This window comes from Ambystoma mexicanum, chromosome 1p (genome assembly GCF_040938575.1).
Source record: "Ambystoma mexicanum isolate Mex_15411 chromosome 1p, UKY_AmexF1_1, whole genome shotgun sequence".
NCBI classification, from domain to species: Eukaryota; Metazoa; Chordata; class Amphibia; order Caudata; family Ambystomatidae; genus Ambystoma; species Ambystoma mexicanum.
In genome coordinates, this window is record NC_090921.1 from 183,637,475 (window position 1) to 183,657,293 (window position 19,819).

Here is a 19,819-nt window from a genome sequence, read left to right on the forward strand (position 1 = left end):
AAGTCTTGCTTCCATTTAAAATATCTCAAAAATTGTAAACTAATTATCCCTAACTAACAGCCCTAAAGTGCAGTAGTTCAGTTTCCTCGTAAGTTTCCTATACTTTCTTTAGATCCCTGGAATTATTGTCCCAATGCACTCAGACGAAGAGGATGCTTCTTAAGATTCCTGCTAATGGGATTTTTAACATGCGTGCATGTGCACTAGGAACGCTGGGTTCCGTCTCCAGGCAATGATCACTTATGTTTCCTGATGTCCACGCATGCGCGATGACAGGCTTGCCTCTACAATCTTCTTATCGGAACGGAAAATGCTCGCGCTCACCATCGCGCTCTTCCTCAAATGCAGAGGCGTTGCTAGGGGGGGCTAAGAGGGCTATAGCCTATTGCCCCTGGTCTTTTGGTTGTAGCCCCTGATAGAATCTCAGGAGCTAGAACCAAAACGCTAGCTAGCCCCCAGTCCCGACAGTTCTTACATTCGCGTAGCCCCGGGTCTTTTCCAGACCTAGCAACACCCCAGCTCAAATGTGAAGCACTTCAAAACTTTCACTGAGGCCCGTGCTAGGAGCCGAACGCTGGATACCTGCCCGACTTCCTTCCCTGCGTTCTCGCTCGAGTGAACAGTCTGCTCAGCTGGTATCAGCTGCAATGCAACGCTGACTACATTCGTCAAACACAATAACAGACAGAAGCGTGCACAGTAGTCCCTTCGCCTTCACGCCACACACACGCCCAAACTGCGGCTTGCTTCCGTTGGCATAGAAAACTTGAATTTACAAATTAACTGCTGCTGATAGTCTTTTTACTTTACTTAAAACATATTTACAGTTCCTTCTATTCACACGCTTGCTTCTCTCGCTGAAAACTGCACTTCCACCTGTGTTCTTGAAGCTCATGAGATCTCGGGACAGTCTGTAGAAACTTCCCATAAACTTCTTTTTTGGCTGCCAGCAACTTTCTTCAGATTCTTGGTTTCTTTGGGCCTAATCTTAAGAGAACTCTAAGTAGCAAAGTGGCGGGCTAATTGTGTGGGCTGTTCGGCTGATTGCTCTGCACAGTGTTTTCCTCGCTTCCTAAGCTGACAGATTGGCAGTCTCCTACGGTCCCCCCCCCCTTTGCAGGGAAGCTCTGCTTACATAACCCAATGCAATAGCGACTTGCGTGCACAACTGAAGCAAAGTGTCAGGCTAAGTGTGTGGGATGTTCGAGCTTCTTGAGGCACAGAGGCAGATGGTAAGAGACATTTTTGATAACGTATAAGCTAAACATATTCAGTGTTGCAATTCATCTAACCTGACATGACCTCAGTACCTCAGGGCCCAGTTCCAAGTTCCTAATCAAACAAAGATGCCAGCCCAAAAAAAGATCAAAAAGCCCCTCTTACATTTACAACTTACGAAGTGGCGCCATAATGGACGATTTACGTGCACCCGAAGCCTATCAAGAGGAGGGAAGCCGCACGTTTCAATTAAATCAATCAAGCTATCGCCCTCCTGGCGGCACATGCACGACACATCCAGAGATTAATATTGCAATTCAAAACACACCAGGAATCTACCAATTGGAGAACGCAGTCTAACTTGCCGGGAGCATTCTGGGTGAAAGGCCTCGATTACACAGTGTCAGCAAAACACATGAAACCCAAAATAAACAAGTATTTCAAAAACAAAAGATGGAGTTCTGGGGACGCTGACAGTGTGGAAATACAAGAAACATAAGAAACAAATGTGTCTCAGGTAGCAAGAGGACTATTGAGAGACTTGGACTGTGAGACATCTCTGGGGCTGGGGTGTGACTCCTGTATTGCCCCAAAAGACACAAATGAGAGGCCTGAGAATTGTGTTCCTACTGAACAAACTCAAGTGGCAGAGGAAACCATAGCAAAACACACACACCGAGCTAATCAAGTTCATAATTCCCAACTCAGCACCCACACAGATAGCACGCTAACACCCCTAAATTGTGTCCTCACCTCGCTTGTGAATGTTTTCAAACTCCTAAGAGCAGAAGTACAGTCTTAGTTCGGCACGCTTCTGGAGCTCACAAAAGTTAAGAGAAATTGTGAGTCGGAAGTAGTAGGGCTCAAATCTGCAATCCATACTTCCGTGATGCAGGAAATAAGTGCTATGAAAACTTAAGCACAACCACAAAATCGACAAGCTACAAGATCTAATGATGGCCTTCACCGTTCGCGATATTCTGGCAGTAGGTGAATCACACACCCAGGTCCAGGCTAATAAGCACGAAACAACCCATTGCATAACTGACAATATACGTAGCCAGTTGATTCATGCCAAGACCTCACTGACGACACTCCTCGATCAGAGTGTGTACTCGAGGAATTCATGAGACTCACCAACACAGTCGAGACCCTATTAGAGAAGTAAGAATACAACAGGATCTCGCTTGATCAAAGCCTGGGGCAGGTGAGCCCATTATCCTCAGTGCCTATAACCCATGATAAAAAGGATAATTCCCAAAACAATAGTCAAAAAGGTAGTTCAAGTTCACTGACCTTACCAGCTCAACAAAATGAGGCAAAATCCAAAAACAAAAAAGGTCGAAAGATAAAAAACTCTGCAAAGACTTCATTTGTACGATTGCCAACTCTCCAAACATCAGAGACAGATCATAAAAAACAAAAATAAAAAATAAATGTGGGCTGAAAGCATTAGAAGAAAAATGCCCAGCACATACACTTCAATCATCACCCGCTCCCGTGGCATGCTCCAAGCTCACATGTCCCAGAATAACACCTAAAAAAACTTCCACTGGATCTCAAACGTTTCCTCCTGCAAAATTCACAATGCTCGCACCAATTTTCAGCAACTGCAGAAAAAAGAAGGTTGTTGCACATTCAAATGCTGGTATAAATGAAAGCATCACCAGCATCATCGATGTGACACCCAATGTTGGTTCTAACATCATGGGCCAACAACACGCACACCGTTCGAGTTCACCAAATAGTGAAATAAAAAATTCTAATAGTGGACCCCAAATGGTGGGCCAAAGTACATCTGAGCAAGCCACTATAGTGCCAGAAGGTACAAAAGAGCAAGTCATTCAGAACACAATACTGCCAATGCCATCAACCAGGACTTCGGATTACGTCTCACAGGACCTCAAGTTCACCCAATGTGTTTCTGTCTCTTCTTCTCCGTTTGCAATGCCAAGAGTGTGGTTTCGGAAAACACGGAGAGGTTCAAATTCTAGAGCATTAAATAGATCTGGGATCCTAGCAATCGCAAATAAACAACCTGACTCTACTAAATCTTTGATTGGAGGGCATTTGAGAATAGTTCTGAGCATTTCAAGTCGAGTGTTCCATACTCATAACCAATCAGCTTCCTTTTCATGGTTTAATCATCTTGGCTTGGGAGACCTGTCCAACTAGGATTAAGGAAAAATAGAAACAAACACCATGCCCGACACCCCTTTTCTCGTAACATCGGATTTTAGCAAAACATCCTCCCATCTTGTGGACTGTAAACGGCCTCCTGCCTGACCCCTTGCCTCTGCAAACCCTAACACCTTCCGCTCTGCAGTTACGGTACAATTACGGAAACCATTTGAGTTAATCTGTCAGAAAGGCAAAAGCCTGAACCCAGTTTACAACCTCACTCAAGCGATGTCATTCCTGAAACTACTGTTTTCAGAGACTTCATTCATTAATAAATAATAGACCAGAATTCAGGAATCCTATGCAAATATATAAATGTACAGGAGTGCTGGAGTTTCAGAATCTGGCTAAACCATTAAACGTCTCCAGAGTTATGGAGAAGTACACAGGCTACATGAAGGGGAATAAATAACCTTTAGAGGTTCTCACAAGAGGAGTATGTTTACAATAGATGGGGAATTACTAAACTGTGTTCCTCTACGATCCTTTATCATCATATGCAATTCTCCAGTCAAGTTAAGGAGAATACACAGTGTTGTTTATTAAGTTATCCATTCCCCTTTCCTTCTAGGGTGTTTAGGGTGCAGCTGTGTATAACTTGTTGTACACTGAACATCTGTGGGTACCAGTAGCTCTAAGCTGGAGGTATATCCGTAACCTTACCGGCAAAATACTGCCAGTATTACTGGCCCGGTACCTCTGGTGTGGTAATACTGGTAAATCCCCCCCATGGGACTCCATGGAATAGGGATTTATCAGTGTTTCCACCACTTGTAATCTGCCAGTAATTGTAGAAGAGCAAGTGGCGAAAACGGTACTAGTTTTACTTGTCAGGTCTATCAAGTCCAGCAGGTGGCCTGTGGTGATTCGTAGGGTTGGACGATGCTTTCTTTCTAGGGAAAGAGTTAAGTGTAAGAGGGGTGCTTTTCTTTCCTGTTCCATCCATTCCTAAAGTGTAGGTTTCCCGAGTTAGGATGGTGGAGCAGGAAGCTGGTTTGATTGGCTGGGAGAACAATGGACAGTAGTGTTCAGAATTCTATAACTGCCTTTCATCCCAACTAAGTTCATGGCAGGTTGTATGTAATTCAAGCTCCTTAACTAAAGTCCCAAAACCAGAGATCAGTGGAAGATCAGCAGAAGAGAGAACACAACAGCAGTTAAGATAAGGTCAAGGATTAAGAAGGCCACAGGTGGGAGCGCAACAAATCGAGAGACTGTTCATTTCTAAAAGCTAAATCTGGAGACTGAGCAGTAGTAGCAGCGTGTGATAAAATAGTTTAATATATATCACAAGTGAAAAAGTCGTTTGAAGCAACATGGTTTTGATGATAGTAAATGTGTTTAGTTACCTGTTTAAATCTGAAGCTCCGGATAGTAACGGAACAGCAGCATGTTGAGAAGAACGAGGAGATTCAACATTAAAGCATCAGAAGCCAGAGAGCGCGAGCGCCTTTCAAGCGAAAGAACTAAACGCTCATACAGTGCGTGTAGTGTCAGCGCGGCTTATGTTTACTCAGCCAAACCGTAGCAGTTTAGCCGAGCATAATGAACTCAGTGTGGCGGATTCTAGTGCAATAGAAAAGGAGCCGGCTTGTGTGAGCGCTCGTTGCGCATAAACCAAAAAATAGGACATCGTTTCGCAAGCCTGTTCCAGGAGGAAGCAGGAAACAATTTGACACGCATGCGCAGGAAGGTTCAACTAATACAAATAAGAATTCAGGAAAGGTATTCGACGCACATGCACAGGAGAGTGCAACCAGTGCAAATAAAGATAACTATGAAGGCATCCTACTTGGCGCAGTACTTCTAGAAGGAAATAGAAGCATTCATTGAGAAATCAGCTCAGAACTTTAAAGGCAGCAAGCAGAAGGGTCATTTTAAGCATTCTGACAGTAAAGGAGAAAAAGGGGAAGATATTTCTAAGACTTGCTTTGTACACAAGTTTCAAATTAGCAAACAGTTAGTTTAGGGATAGTTAGAATAGGTTAGGCAAATTCACTAGAGAACTACAATCTCGAAGATAAGGATAAGTACAAGTTACTTCTCCAAAAGAGTTACACCTCTTAGCTGTTTGCAGAGGCAATACGGGCAAAGAGTACACATTTTAGTGAAAGAGGAATTATTTCTGAAGTTCATGATACACAATAGAAGTTAACCTTGTGTTGTTATTCCCTCACTGCAGATACCAGAATCCAGTGACCAAGAATGAGGAGTGTCTGTAGTTTATTATTTTATCCACTACCCTGTCCCTTACCTGGGGTTTCCAACTCAGGTGTTAAATCTATGTTTGAGCAGGGAATGTCCGGTGAGGGTATGTGAGATCAGCATCAGCGGATTACAGCAAGCCACTCAAGACACTACTACAGGGTTACCAGCAAACTTATAATGAGGGCCTTATGAGTCAGTTCACCAGTATTTTCAGCAGCTTTGCCTGGACGTCCTGAGCAAAAGTGGTCACCAACATCCAAGAATGGTGCCTATGTTTTGTCTTCTCCTGTATAGAGCAGGTGTCTCACTGTCTCATTGACATCATGTGCCAGATGTTGATACAGTACCTGTTATATGGAGGAAAATACTTGCCTGTCTTGTTAGCTGATCCATGTATCTGGCCATCTATCATGTTCCTGCTAAGTATTTACTCTTAGAGGAGGGTCTGGGCACACAAAGAAGGCTTGATGTGCAAGAGAAAGCAGGGATAAAAGCCTGTTGTTGAGTGTAGTGATGTTGGTTATTTATTCTTTTCCTTAACATTACCTTTGTGGGATGCTGGAGTAGTCCCTATTCAAGAGGTTGGGGATGTTAGTCAGCATTGATTGGCTAATGAGTCACTTTGAGGTAGTTTGGAATTGTGAACAAGATTCTAAACTGAGTTTTATTCCAGCTATGAACTAAGAAGGTCACAGCAACCAGAGAAAAGTAGTGAAGAACAGAGAAAAATACATCTTATATGACATTAGAAAAGGAGCAGATTCAGCAACACTTGAGTGAAAACCAGCAGGACACAAATAATGGCTGGACTTCTTTCGGAAAATGTAATTTAATGTAATTTAACTTGAAGCAGATGACACGTTCGTGAGTTTAACCATTTCTAGATCAAAAACCTTAAATGTGGCAAAGTAAACTATATCAGTGTACTACGTAAAGCAGTTAACCAGTACAAAGTTATCTACATGTTGTTTTGGAAAATTCAGTGCACTGCATGTTTGAACTGAGGTGTGCAGGGTGTAAGGACAGTTTTTCTGACGTCCAACTAAGGGCTTAATAAAACCATTCAACTGAGGCAGTACAAGTGAGGTCAAAGGTTTTCAGACATACAACAAGGTCACATTCCATATCACACTGACTCACCAGTCCTGTGATCCTGGAAATTTCAGGCGCAGAAGACCCTGAAAAGAAGAAGTGTCCAGAAATCTGGCTTGGACAGATAGGTTATATGTTCTCTAACTTTCCCAGATCTGTAGGTTGTGTTTCCACAGGAGTTGCCTTTTATAAAGTTCCAGAGACATTTCAGAAGTCATGGTATGAGGTAAGGTAGCGGCAAGAGAATGAGAGGGGGGTGAACTAAAATCCTCCTCATCAGAACCCTCATATTCCTCCTTAGAGGAGTTCGCACAGCTGTCTGAACCCTCATCAATCTCACTCTCAGCAATATTATTAGAAGTGGACATAGGTTCTCTGGAGCTATTCATATGGTCCCACAACCTTTGTATTAAATAAAGCTTACTTCTTTTACAATTGAAGTCCCTCCTCTGCACACATTGTTAACAATCTTTCTATTGTAACATAAGAGTAGTCCTCAGGCCTAAAGCAGGCCATGGTGTTGGTTCTTGTGTTAAATACAATAGGTACACTTCACTTTGGCTAAACCAAACCTACTGGAAGATTTCCTTTGGACAAAAAGTATCTCAATAATCAATGTAATGCAATCTACATTTATCCCAGTGCATGCCAACAGTATTAGGACTGTTAACGGCCTAGTAAAACCATTCAACTTAGGCAGTAAAAGACTCCATTCTTAGTATAAGGCTGTACCGGGTAGCGTAGACAGATCAGCCAGGCTTATCTTAGGAGAGAGAGAGGGCTGTAGAAACAGTACAAAGAAATTCTAAAACAAATGGTCCAAAGAAACAGTGAAACACGATGTATTGTAAAAATAAATGATTTATTTAAATACAAGTAGGCCCAGATAAATCTTGGGGGAAATAAGTACTATCACGTTATATATAACCACAATTATAAAAACACAACACTATGCTTGAAGGTGCACAGACCAAAGCATATAAGGTTTAAGTTATTTACCTGGAACTATTGTTCTCCAGCATGAGTCTGGCACGGATTCACATGCGCATGAATATTCCCTGTCGCCAGTCTGGGAATCCTCGGTAGAAGAAAAAACAGTTTCACTTTAAAACTGTATTCCTCCTCTAAACCAATCACTGTCATCTGGGTCATACCGCCCCCATCCAATGACAATCCTCTCCCTAAGCCACACCTCTGGCAGCCATCTTTAGATTTGGTAAGCACATAAAGTGGGAGTATGACCAAGAATAGCCACAGAGGGGACGGAGGGAGGGTTTGAATGTGAATCCATGCCAGACCCATGCCGGAGAACAATAGTTACAGGGAAGTAACTTAAACCTTTGCCAGAATAGGGTCTGGCATGGATTCAAATGCTCATGAATAGCGAATACACAGCAGTACAACATTACACGACCACGGAAGGTGGCAAGGCTCCACAGAAGCAATTAACTCTTACCTCTGGAACAGACTCACCTCAGGCGAACAGGTTGCGTAGCACTGTTTGGCCGGGTCTAGACTCCTCCCTGGAATCCTTGTCGACACAGTAAACCTTTGTGAAGGTGTGCGTGGACCGCCATGTAGAAGCCCTGCAGATGTCCAGCACAGGCACACCAGACAGGAATGCAGCAGTCGCATCGATCGCTCTGGTGGAGTGGGCTCTCGGATGGCCCACCAGCAGTCGGTTCGCTAACCGATGGCAGTGCATGATGCAGCCGGAGAGCCGTCTTAAAATAGAAGCCTTGGCCAAGGCCTTCCCATGGTTCACAGGACCAAAGTTCCCAAACAGTTGGGAAGTCTTCTGAAAATCCTTCGGACGCGTCACGTATAACTTCAAGCCATGAGCAACGTCCATGCGAGTGCAAGACCCTCTCTGCCGGCAATGAAGATTTCAGGAAGAAAACAGGCACCAAAGGCTCGTTGAGGTGGAATTCCGACAGAACCTTTAGCATGAAAGAGGGGTGCGTATGCAGTACCACACTTGATTCATGGACATTCGGGTACGGTTGCTTGCCGGATAGGGCCCTGGATCTCACCTACATGTCTCAGAGGTGATTGCCACAAGGAAAGCTGTCTTCCACATGAGAAACTTGAGTGGGGCATGAAGCATCAGCTCAAAGGGGGCCCCCCATGAGCCTCGTCAGAACCACGTTCAGTTCCCATGCTGGGGCAGGAGCCTTCACTGGCGAGAAGTATTGGAAAAGGCCTTTGAGAAACTCCCCGACAAGCCTGTGGGACCACAGCGAGGATCTCCCCGGGGACCTGGTGTAGCGGAAGATGGCCGCCAGGTGTACCTTGTCAAATCTAGGGCTGCAGGAGCCAAGTCTTCGGGTTCAGTGACCCTGAATTGCACTTTCCTCTTTGGTGAGAAGATCCGGACCCACCGGCAACTTGACTGGAGGCACCGCTGATAGCTGAGAAGGTTCGGATACCAAATCTGCATCGGCAGATGAGCATCATCTTGCATTGACACTGTCTGAGTGTGTTGATGACTCGCAGCAGGAGAGGGAACGCGTACATAAACAATCCTTCCCACGGAAAGGAGAAGGTGTCCCACAAGCTTCTTGGCTGGTGGAATCTGCTGGCAAACTTCTGGCATTTGGAGTTTGCCGCCGTCGCAAATATATCGATCTGGGGTTTGCCCCATTCGACCAACAGGCGGTCCACCTGATCCTGACGAAGCTCCTATTTGTGGCAAGAGCGCAGCTCCCTGATGAGGAAGTCTGCAATGGTGTTCTTGACTCCCGCCAGGTGAGGAGGGACGAGGAACATCCCTGTACGACGGCCCAGTGTCACAATCCTGAGCCTCCTTGGAGAGCCCGGGGATCAGGTGCCCCCCTGCTTCATGAAGTAGAACATGCTGGTGGTGTTGTCCGTGAAGATCCTCACCACCTTGCCTTTTAGAGATGGTAGGAACGACTTGAGGGCCCAGAACACTGCCTGTAGTTCCAGGATGTTGATATTCCGATCCTTATTCTCTGGCAGCTACAGGCCTCTGGCATGTAGACGTCCTGTGTCTGCTCCCCAACCTTCAAGGGAGGCGTCTGTGGTGACCGTCTCCTGGTATGGGGGGGGTTTCAAAATCCTGTGCCTTGGGCGATGTGAGACCCCACCTCTCTATCGCCCGTTGGAACGCCTCATTGAGAGGGATCTTGTCTGTGAAACCTCTGGACACCTGTATCCAACGGCATACAGAAATTCTTGTAGGGGATGCATCTGCAACCTGCAGAGTCGGACAAGGTAGATGCAGGACGACATCATGCCCAGTAACAACTTGACGGGCCGCACTGTGGCCAACTTCACCAACGACAGTCGTTGAACCTTTCCATGAATGGCTGCTAGCCTCTCCTCCGGAGGCGACACCAGGCAAGACCCTGTGTTGAGTCTGGCACTGAGAACAGCGTGTTCTGCGATGGCTTTAATCAGGACTTCATACAGTTGACGGAGAATCCCAGATCCGTCAATAGTCAGTCAGTCGCCTTCGTGTGCTCCTCAGCCAGCTCCCGCGAGCCGGCGCGTATCAGCCAGTCGTCCAGGTACAGGTATACGTGTATGCCATGTAGACGTATATGGGCCGTCACTGGCGCCAGACATTCTTGGGGCCAACTTCAAGCCAAATGGTAGGGCCCTGAACTGGTAGTGCTGGCCCAGCACCACGAAGCGTAGACAATTCCAATGTTTCTTGTGAACGGGGACGTAGAAATAGACATCCTCCAGGTCCGACGACATCAAGAAATTCCCCTTTTCCAGTTGGCCGAGCATGTGCTGTAACATGACCATCCTGAATTTTTGGGACTTTAAGTATTTGTTCAGACGTCGTAGGTCCAGGATGGGTCTCCAGCCCCCTGTCTTCTTTCCGACTGAATGTGAAAAGAGCCCCAGAGCCGTTTATCGCCCCTTTCTGTAGCATGGCTCGTACCTCTTCCAGAAGCAGATGGATGTGCTGCTCCCTACGTGCAACCAGTGAAATATGAGGACACCTGCATTGGAACTCCAAGGTATGTCCCTGGGCTAGAGCGTCCAGCAACCATCTGTCAGTGGTGATGTTTCTCCACTCGCTGACGAACCTCATCACGCGGGCACCCACCGAGCTGCACAATTGGGGGCCCGATGTCTTGTCAGGTTCAGGCTGCTTGGGCGAAGGCATCCTGCGCCGGCATCCTGCGAGCGACGATACTGTCCTCTGCTACCGTAGGCTTGGGAGCAGTGTCAGGACTAGCAGGGTGCGCAGGGTACCAGTGGTGGTTGATAGAGTGGGAGGATGTTTTTCAGCAAGAAAAGGTGTTTGGTGTCGAGTACATTTGGTTCCTTTATTTCAGTATGATAAGTAGGTCAGGTTCCCAAGCCAAGATTGAGGAGTAGAGGGTTTAATCTGATTGGTTGAGTGAACAATGGGCTGAAGTATTTCCCTTGAACTCAGGGTTCTATAACTGCCTTTCATCCCCAGATATGTCATGACAGGTTGCGTTTTTTAAAAGCTCCTTAACTTAGACCCATTTCAGAGTCCAGAGTTCCAGCAAAAGAAGTTAGAAGAAAAAGCATATAGCAGTTAAGGAGGTTCGATAAATGAGAAGGCCACAGGTGGGAGTGCAGCAATTTGGAAGTTAATGTAAGGTTAGTATAGTAAAGACTAATCTGTAAACAATCCATGACACAGCGTCAAAGTGAATGAACATTTGAGTGTCAAGTTGCTCTCTAGAGACAAGCAGCTGAACAATGTACCTCAGTCAGTGTATATTTGTTTTCAACGGATGTGGTGTTAAAGGTTTTCATAAAAGCAAGTGCGCGTGTTTTTTCAAAGAAAGCGTCCTTGTTTGTTAGAGGCGTTTGGTTCCTCCATGCGCGCGGTGAGTTGTAATCACATCGCAGATGGTAGCGTTTACTGTGTGCGAGTGAAAATTATCAAAAGGATCATTTTGATTTGCCTGTGCGGCGGGGGCGTCGCATGAACAGTATTTTCTGGGAAAGTTAAACTGATTGAGATTCTGCTCATGCGGTTGCCGGAGCAGCTTTTCGTGAAGTCCTGTGAGGGTGAAGCTAACTTGGAGTGTCCGTGTTGTAAAAAAATCTGAGGGAGTGAAACTGACTTTGCTCTTTAGCGCGGTAGCCGGAGCGTCAGGGGTATTCATGCTTCGTGGATTAATCTTTCCCTGAAATCCATGGAAAAAGAAAGAGGACTACTCGCACCATGGAAGCAATTCTGTTAAAAGACTTTTATTGTACAGGTGCACACCAGAGGAACTCTGCAGTTTAGTTTAATTTACATTTTAGGTCCTCTGTGAACATTCAGCGAATTTTGTGAAGTCGAACTAACGAGCTAAATTGGATAAAAAGAGGAACAAGTGTTTTTCCAAGCAGTAAATGAAAGGTTTGTTCAAAGCAAGTAAAGAAGGAAATTTAGAATTGGTTTTGAAGAAGAAACTTTGTGTAAAGGTTCAATAGCAAGAATATTAGATTAAATACAATAGAGCACTGGTCTTTCAACACAGGAAGTTAAGATTTTACTTCAAAACATATTCCTTTCCAAAGCCTCTGGGCAAATAGCTGAGGCTAACAGGTAAACTACAGAAACGTATGTATATTTTAGAAATGCAGCATAATCTATATACTAGTGTGGAGTAAGTAATTTGGTGTATTTATTTTACTGTAGATACCAGAGCCAGCACACTCAGGAGGTTGGGAGCCAGCAGTGTCTGAAGTTTGTTTTTTTATTCACTACCCCTTTCCCTTACCAGGGGTTCTCTATTCAGCTGTATATTAAGGGTTGGGCAGAGAACTTCGGGAAAGGTCCTGTGAAATCGGCATGAGCTCCTGTGGATTTCAGTAGCCTGTAGCGACAAGCGGCCACTGTGGGCTTCTTGCATTGAGGACCGGTAAAGCTGTCTGTAAGACGTGGAGAAACCTTTTGATGACCTGCTTGTTTTTCCCCTGGAGGAACGAAAAGACGACGAGCGGGGCTGCTGGAGAGTACCGAGGGAACAAGCCGTCTTCGTATCCTTCTTGATGGCCTGGAGGGACTCGTCGACAGCCTTCCCAAACAGATTCTACCCATCGAAGAATGTGCATGTTCAGTACCTTCGCCGGGACCTCGTGACGGAAGTTAGTGCCCTTCATCCATCGCTGCTGACGAAGGCAGACACCCTTCCACATCTGTCGGATCCCTGTGCCAGCGACGTCCACTGCCACCGTGATGGCATGGTCCGATGCCACTTCTGCTTCCTGGAAGAGAGCAAGGGCTTCCATCTTCTTATTGTCTGGGAGGAACTCCAGAATCGATCCTAGCTTGTACCACAATTCCCTGTCTTACCTGGATAAGATCGCCAGAGCATTGGCCACTTTGACTGTGGATGGCGCTGTGTAAATCTGTTTCTTCCGGCGAAGGTTGCAATCTCAGGCAGTTGGGTGCAGCGTCTGGCACCCTATATTTCTTCTCCAGCCTATCCTATTTGGCTGGAGCGGTGCAAGGGTTCTTCATGAGGGCCAGGCCCTCTTCCCAAATATCATCCAGAAAGGGCACCACCATGATTGTCTTCCTTTTGGCCTCTCGCCTTTGATACAACAAGCCCTCCTTCTTGGTTTCCTCAGGCACCAGCTGGAATAGCTCAGAGGCCCTGGCATCATGGAGTGGAACAAACCAACCTCATCCGGTGCACATGCAGCAATTCATTGTCAGCTGGGACGAAGTCTCCATCTTCATCCGTAGTTGTGGCCGTATCCGTCCCCGTCCCTGCATCTTGGCCCACTGGGGGATTTGGGGCCAGACGTGTTGGAGGAGGTTGATAGGGGGGCGTCAGATGACGCTTCCTCTTTTTCTTCAGCGTTTGATTGGGGACCTGTGGCGCTACAGGTAACGGGGGTATCCTCACCTGGATCTCTGAAACCTAGGTGTGGAGAGTCGATAGATGTCCAAGGAGATGTCCCTCGGCTAAGAAAGCAGACAAGGAAAACTAGGCCTTGCGCCATCGTCGTCCTCGTGGACTGTATACATGGACTCTTGATCCTCGTTGTCTGTGGAAGAGACCTCCATAGTTTGAGCGGCTACCTGGAAAGACTGTTTCAGGGCCTGGGCCGGTGCCTTAACCCGTTCTGGGGTGCCTGCAGCCTTTGCCAAGACCTCCGTGGCAGTGTCACGCCGTGGGGTCAGGGACACTTTCTGCACCGAGGGAGGCACCCTTGTAGGATCAGCACCTGCAGCTGCCGTGGTAGTGGTAGCCGTCGACGATGCTGCCGACAAAGACTTTGACTGTGTAGGTTGAACTGGGCTGTGCTGCCTTCTTCTCCTCCGCCCTTGGCTTGTCGGATTTCTGCCGTAGCTTTGCCGGGTGGATGACTTCCTCTTCGAAGAGGAGCTAGATGGTAGGCTGGCTATGGATGCAGAGGGTGATGTCGATGGCGCCCTATCCACTTTGGGACCAACATCAGCGGGGAACCAGGTGGACTTGGCCTTATCTTGGACTCCCATGGTTGGGGTGCCCTCAAAGGATTTAAAAGACCGCTCCTCAGATCGGCCGGTCCCTGACGAGGCATGACCCTGCTTGGAGCATGGGTCAGAGGCATTATTCGAGTTAAGCCATGCCGCCAGCCTCCCATGCCTGTCTTTCATCGTCTTCTTGGAGAAACATAGGCATATCTCGCACCCCACTTCTATGGTCCAGGTGTAGGCAGACGAGGCATTGTATGTGCTTGGCTTCTATAAACACATTGCGTAGCCCGCACTTGGTGCAGGGCCTGAAGAGGGATCTTTCCTCCTTCTCCTGCATCATGGTCCGAGGGCACGAAGTAGGCCCAGGATGATCTTCTAGAATCTTTGATGAATCTTCACCCTTGAGGGGCGCGGAACTTGACCAACAACGGATCCCCGCTGTCGGCAGATGAGGAAAACTAGCATACAGGTTCTTTGGGACAAAAACAGAACTTTTCTCGTTGAAAAACTCAAATAAAATATACAAATAGCTTGGAGAGCAACTCGAGACCTCCCAACACTGAAGCGTGCAGTAAAAATCTGAAGATGCCCAGCCAGAGGCAGGGCTTAGGGAGAAGACTATCATTGGATGGGTATATGACCTAGACTTTAGAGTTTGGTGTAGAGGAGAAATAGTCTTAAAGTCAAAGTAAAACTGATTTTTCTTTTAACGAGGATTCCCAGCCTGCCGACTGGGAATATTCATGAACATGTGAATCCATGCCAGACCCCGTCTTGGGGGAAAGAAGTACTATCATATTATATATAACCACAACTATAAAAACACAACACTATGCTAGAAAGTGCACAGACCAATGCATATAACCTTATTTAGAAAACTGACAGTAGGTGTAGGGAAGTCAAAACCAAAGTTACTTTTGGATTACTTATGAGAATGGCAAAACATATGAACGGTAAGAAATAACTTTTTCTCACTATACACTTAGAGTTAAAATCCAAAATCTAGCTTTCAACTCAAGACCACCAGCCCTTCTGTACTAGATGCTACACCTACGCCCAACAAACCCATCTGCAATCATGTAAATATGCCAATTAATAACATGCTCTATGCCCAATGCTTAGTATGTGCAATTTGTAAGTAATGTATCTCTTTTCCCATATCTGTGTACCATCATAATGTATATATTCTTGTATGTGTGTACCATCATAATGTATAAATGTAACTGTGTAACCTCAAGAAATGCGCCCAGATGCCCCTGGGCTTGGCGCGCTATACAAATAAATAAAATACAAAAATACAAATAAAGTTACCAACTAACTCATTCACAAGTAAGTAAACTTTTCAACACTTGTTTTACTTTTCAAGGCAGACCCCTTAAAGTATCCAGCCCTTACCAATTCTAGTACATGAGTTCTCACAGAGGCAGAAGAGGGACCCTAGTGGTCTAGGAGCCAGCTGTAGGTAGGGTGAGATAGGGCGCAGTTGCAGGTACATTTCAGAGTTCCAGAGGAAGACAATTCAAACAAATAAGTATTTTAGTTTAGAGTTAGTTTAAGGTCCACAGACTTCAGAGAAGCCATCCTAGGAGGATTCCAGCAGTGGCCTGGGTGCACTGGACGAGAGGACTCCCAATCACAGAAAACTCCTCAAAACTACACAGGAATCACAGGAGACTTAAGGTAAGTAAATACCCAAGCCAGCACAGTACCTCAGCACAGAAGAAGATTTTGCAGCAGGAAGACTTCAGGATCTGCCGCCAAAAACCCAGTCATTGAATTCCTCGCGGCTGGATGCGGCTCTGTGAATTTGGCGCCTTTTTCAAGACCACAGAAAATTGCTAATCGGATTCTCGTTGTTTGCAAGGCCCAGCACTCTGGTGAGGGGACCTTTCGGTCTGGAATCGTGCCTCTTGAGATCCAGTAGGATGCCCACAAAGTTTCAGCAAGATTTGGGATTCAGAATACTGTGTACCGCACAATGGCTCCAAGTCCCAAGATATTGGGATATTGCAGCCCTGCAAGGCCGCAGCATGGGATGGCTCAAAATGCAGGTCCTCTTGAGTCTAGTGGGTCTCACCAGGCTCTAGGTCATAGTTTTCAAGTCCCCAGGCCGATTGGAAGGAAGGGCTACAGCAGGCTCTGGTTACACAGGAGTCTCTCTGGTCGCTGTAAATCGTCTCAGCCGCGTTTCCTTCATCATCCTCTTTGGTTTTGGTTCCACTGGTCAACTACCTCTTCATCTTCCATGATCTGACTTTTATGCAGGAACTCAGCCAATCAAACAGCCTTGCAACATTCAAACTTGTGGGGTTGGCAATCCTTTCAAGACATCCAGCCTTCCAGTTTGAATTGGATTCTCATACTCAGGCTGGAAGACAAAGGATGCAGAGGTTTGAACTCATACGTCGCTTCCTGCCTTTACAGACACTATGGAGCCCACAGGACTCCTGCCAAAGATAAAAATCACACAAAGGAATTTCCCACCCTGGAGGTCAGGGGAAGGAAAAAGAAAGGGTAAGGAACACTAAAATGGTGAAAAAACAAGACAGGGGCCATTTTGGTAAACATGAGCACCAATGGGTGCCTTTAACAGGGCTGTGCAAACAGCCTGCAGTAAAGGTGCACCAAATTAATAAAAAGGTTCACTGCCACCAGCCATGAAAGGTAACTTTGTCCTTGTAACATAAATGTTACATTTAAAATGAGAAAGGGGCTATTCAGTATCTCCCCAGCATTCGACATAAGGTCGGGGGGGGGGGTGCTGGTTTCACCTAGTAAAATGTAAAAGGGATTCAGAGATCCTTTCTATGCTTGGGAAGTGCAGATCCCACAAAGTTAGCCAGAAAAAGGTAAAAGGGGAACCCAGCAACAATAGGCACTTGTCAAAGGGGATAACTTTTAAAAGAAACTATGGCAAGTCTTAAAAATGACTCCCATAAAAAGAGTAAAAGATTCTGAGAGTGTGGAAAAAGTTTCCACTCACAGAGGTATAAAGAAAAAGAATCCACCAGTAAAAGCAAATGTTTCTGGGGTTCACAGCTCGGAAAGATTTATCATTGCTATGAAAATCATAACCAACACAGGGTTTACTGTGAACGAAATTGCCAGGTGAAGGGTGCGCAAACTGTCCCGGAAATCGCAAACGGCTTAGAGAAAAGAACTCGCTGATGTGAGTTTGTGTCGGGCACGTGATTCCAGGAAACTGAGTTTGAGTCAGCTGTTTCTCACGACTTGTGAGAAGAGATGGTACGGAACAAGCGCATCTGCTGCGCTTCAGAAATCTCAGAGATCCAGTCATAAGAGGAAGTGCTAATCTGTTTAGAGCATTTATTTATCCAAGGAAGCAAATCTTATGACTGTACCTTTCAACAAGAACGTATGACCATTAGTTACCAAGGTTAAGAGAAGACAAGAGACTTGAAAACAGTAACAGGTTATACTCCTAAACAGTAAGAAGAAATCTGTGACCAGATACTGGGAAAGTTTAAAAACAGTTTATTTCCAATGATAAGAACTTAACAGTGACTTCCGACACTCCATACAGCACACTGAAGAGTTGAACCTTCAAGCTTTAGGGAGAGGTATTCAGGTAGCACAGGGAAGGTGATATTAGAATTTCTCAGAGGGAGTAGAATGTTTAGTTGTGCAATGTGACCCGCACATTTCAGAAGACAGAGGGCAACCAGCAGGACCTGTTCTTTTGTTGTTTTATCCACTTCCCCTTTCTCGCCGGGCTGGTCATATCAGCAATTGTAACTTAAAGATTGTTGGGAAGGTCAGACTTTGGTGTCTGGAGGACTCATCATATGCCTCTGCAGGAATAGAGAGCTGGGACCTTACAGCCATCAGGCAGGTACATTAATTGTATGCAAAGCCAGACTTTCTGAGGTGAAGGGCTTCCAATCCATTGCATGCAGTGCTTATTGTATTTCATATATGGTGGTACGGTGGGAATATGATGATAGAATCTGGTGTGAGGTGCTATAATACAAAGAATTGGCATCATTACACGTTTGGTGGTGTTCCAGTGGTCAATCCTCTAGAATAACGCAAACGGAATTACTGTTACCACCACTTGGTCCGGGGGAATGAACGCCAGATTACAAGTGGACGTATGGTGATGGTAGTACCCATTTATGGGGTCCACAGGGCCTGAGAAAAGTGGTATCAGCTACTGTAAATATATCCGAAAACAATCTTCAGGGCAAAGTGCGCCATGGAGCTTTCAGGGAGTAAGTTGAAACGCCACTACCTAGTTGCTGTTGGGAACGTGTTTTGGTCCAGACTGTGTGATGAATGCATCCATTAGAAATGCTGAGTTCCTATGATGAGCATTTCCTCCAGAAAATGAATTTTTCTAGTTCCAAGCATTAGTTCAGGGGCCACTACAAGGTGTGAAACCACAGCAAGTCGGTGCTAATAGGTATCCAGGAAACAAAGACTTCAGTTGCTACTGCTAAATGATGATGTACATCAAGGAAATATTGCTTGAATCCCCCGTGTGCTAACCTGCTGTGCTAATTGCAGGCACTGCAGGGACGCCTCTTTGACACTCATGCTACTGCCCAAGCTCCAGTAATACGAGGCTGGACAGGGACCCAAAGGTGGCGGACACATGCTGTCAGCGAGGTGGGGCTTGGTTGCCGTCAGTAAGGTGCGGGCACTACCAGAGGAATACGCTTCCAATGGAAAGACACAGATGTTTACAACTGTAGCTAGTGGGACAGAGCCCCTAAGCCGCAGCAGAGAAGCCACTCATGTCCTCACAGCATGTAGATATGCATGCGGGCAGAAACACTGAAAGAATTTGGTAGGACCACATGAAGGAAAGAACCGTTATGGATAGTTAGAGGGTGCTCCCTGCTCTGGCACTAGAAAGAGGCACAACACCCTTCCCTATCCCCTTCTTAACTGTCCAGGAGGGTAGTTCAGGGGCAATGCATTTGTCTTGGAAGCAAGACAACATAGAGCAACACAGGTTCAAATACCAGTCCTGTGCTTAAAGACCGGTCCCCAGTAAAAAATGTTATAGAACATTAACTAATTAACTGAGACTGGTCAAGCCATACATCAGTGGAGCAAGCATGTTCTCACTCAGCCTGTTTCTGCTTAGGGGGGAAGCTGAGATCCCTCATTCAAAGCACCCTTGCAGAACATAAAACATTCAAGCATATACACAGTGTCCTACATTATATATGACATGTTTAGATAGAAACCTCATCCAGTAACATAATTCTTAAACAAAAAGAAAAACAAAAGTAATTATCTTACCTCTTCATCAGACAAATCAGGTCGGATCCGGCGCTTCTTCCCAGCATAACGGAGCAATGAGGTGAGTGCTCTTAAGCCAAAGTCGTAGTGATCTTGCTTAGACAGCTGCTGGACGGCCAGGGAATAAAGGGTGTAAACCTTCTTAGCCAGGAGCTAAAAACAAAATGGAAAAGAATTAAAAGAAAGACACATGTCCAGAATAAGGCTCGGATGTAATGCTTCATACCGGCAGAAGAAGAAATAACTATGTAACTGGGACAAAAACGACATCTGCAGAGAAGCCTTGAAAATATGAACTAATCGATGTCAGGTTCCCCTTTAGCTCACAGGCCAGGAAAGGTCCTTGGCAGCTCAGAGCAGGGGTGCAGTGCAACTAGGGTGCAAGTAGGGTGCTGAATTATAATTGTTGATCATTTATTATGAAAGCTA

The 19,819-nt window shown here is 45.8% G+C and overlaps 1 protein-coding gene across 1 annotated transcript in view; it reads right to left on the minus strand.

The window, feature by feature from the left end:
• The window catches only part of DNAH2 (dynein axonemal heavy chain 2), a 3,498,763-nt gene that overhangs the window by 1,658,142 nt on the left and 1,820,802 nt on the right, over positions 1-19,819 (minus strand). Inside the window, exon 40 of the mRNA XM_069646273.1 lies at positions 19,391-19,543. Within this exon, the coding sequence (XP_069502374.1) occupies positions 19,391-19,543 (153 nt within the window). The remainder of the gene's footprint in view (positions 1-19,390; positions 19,544-19,819) is intronic.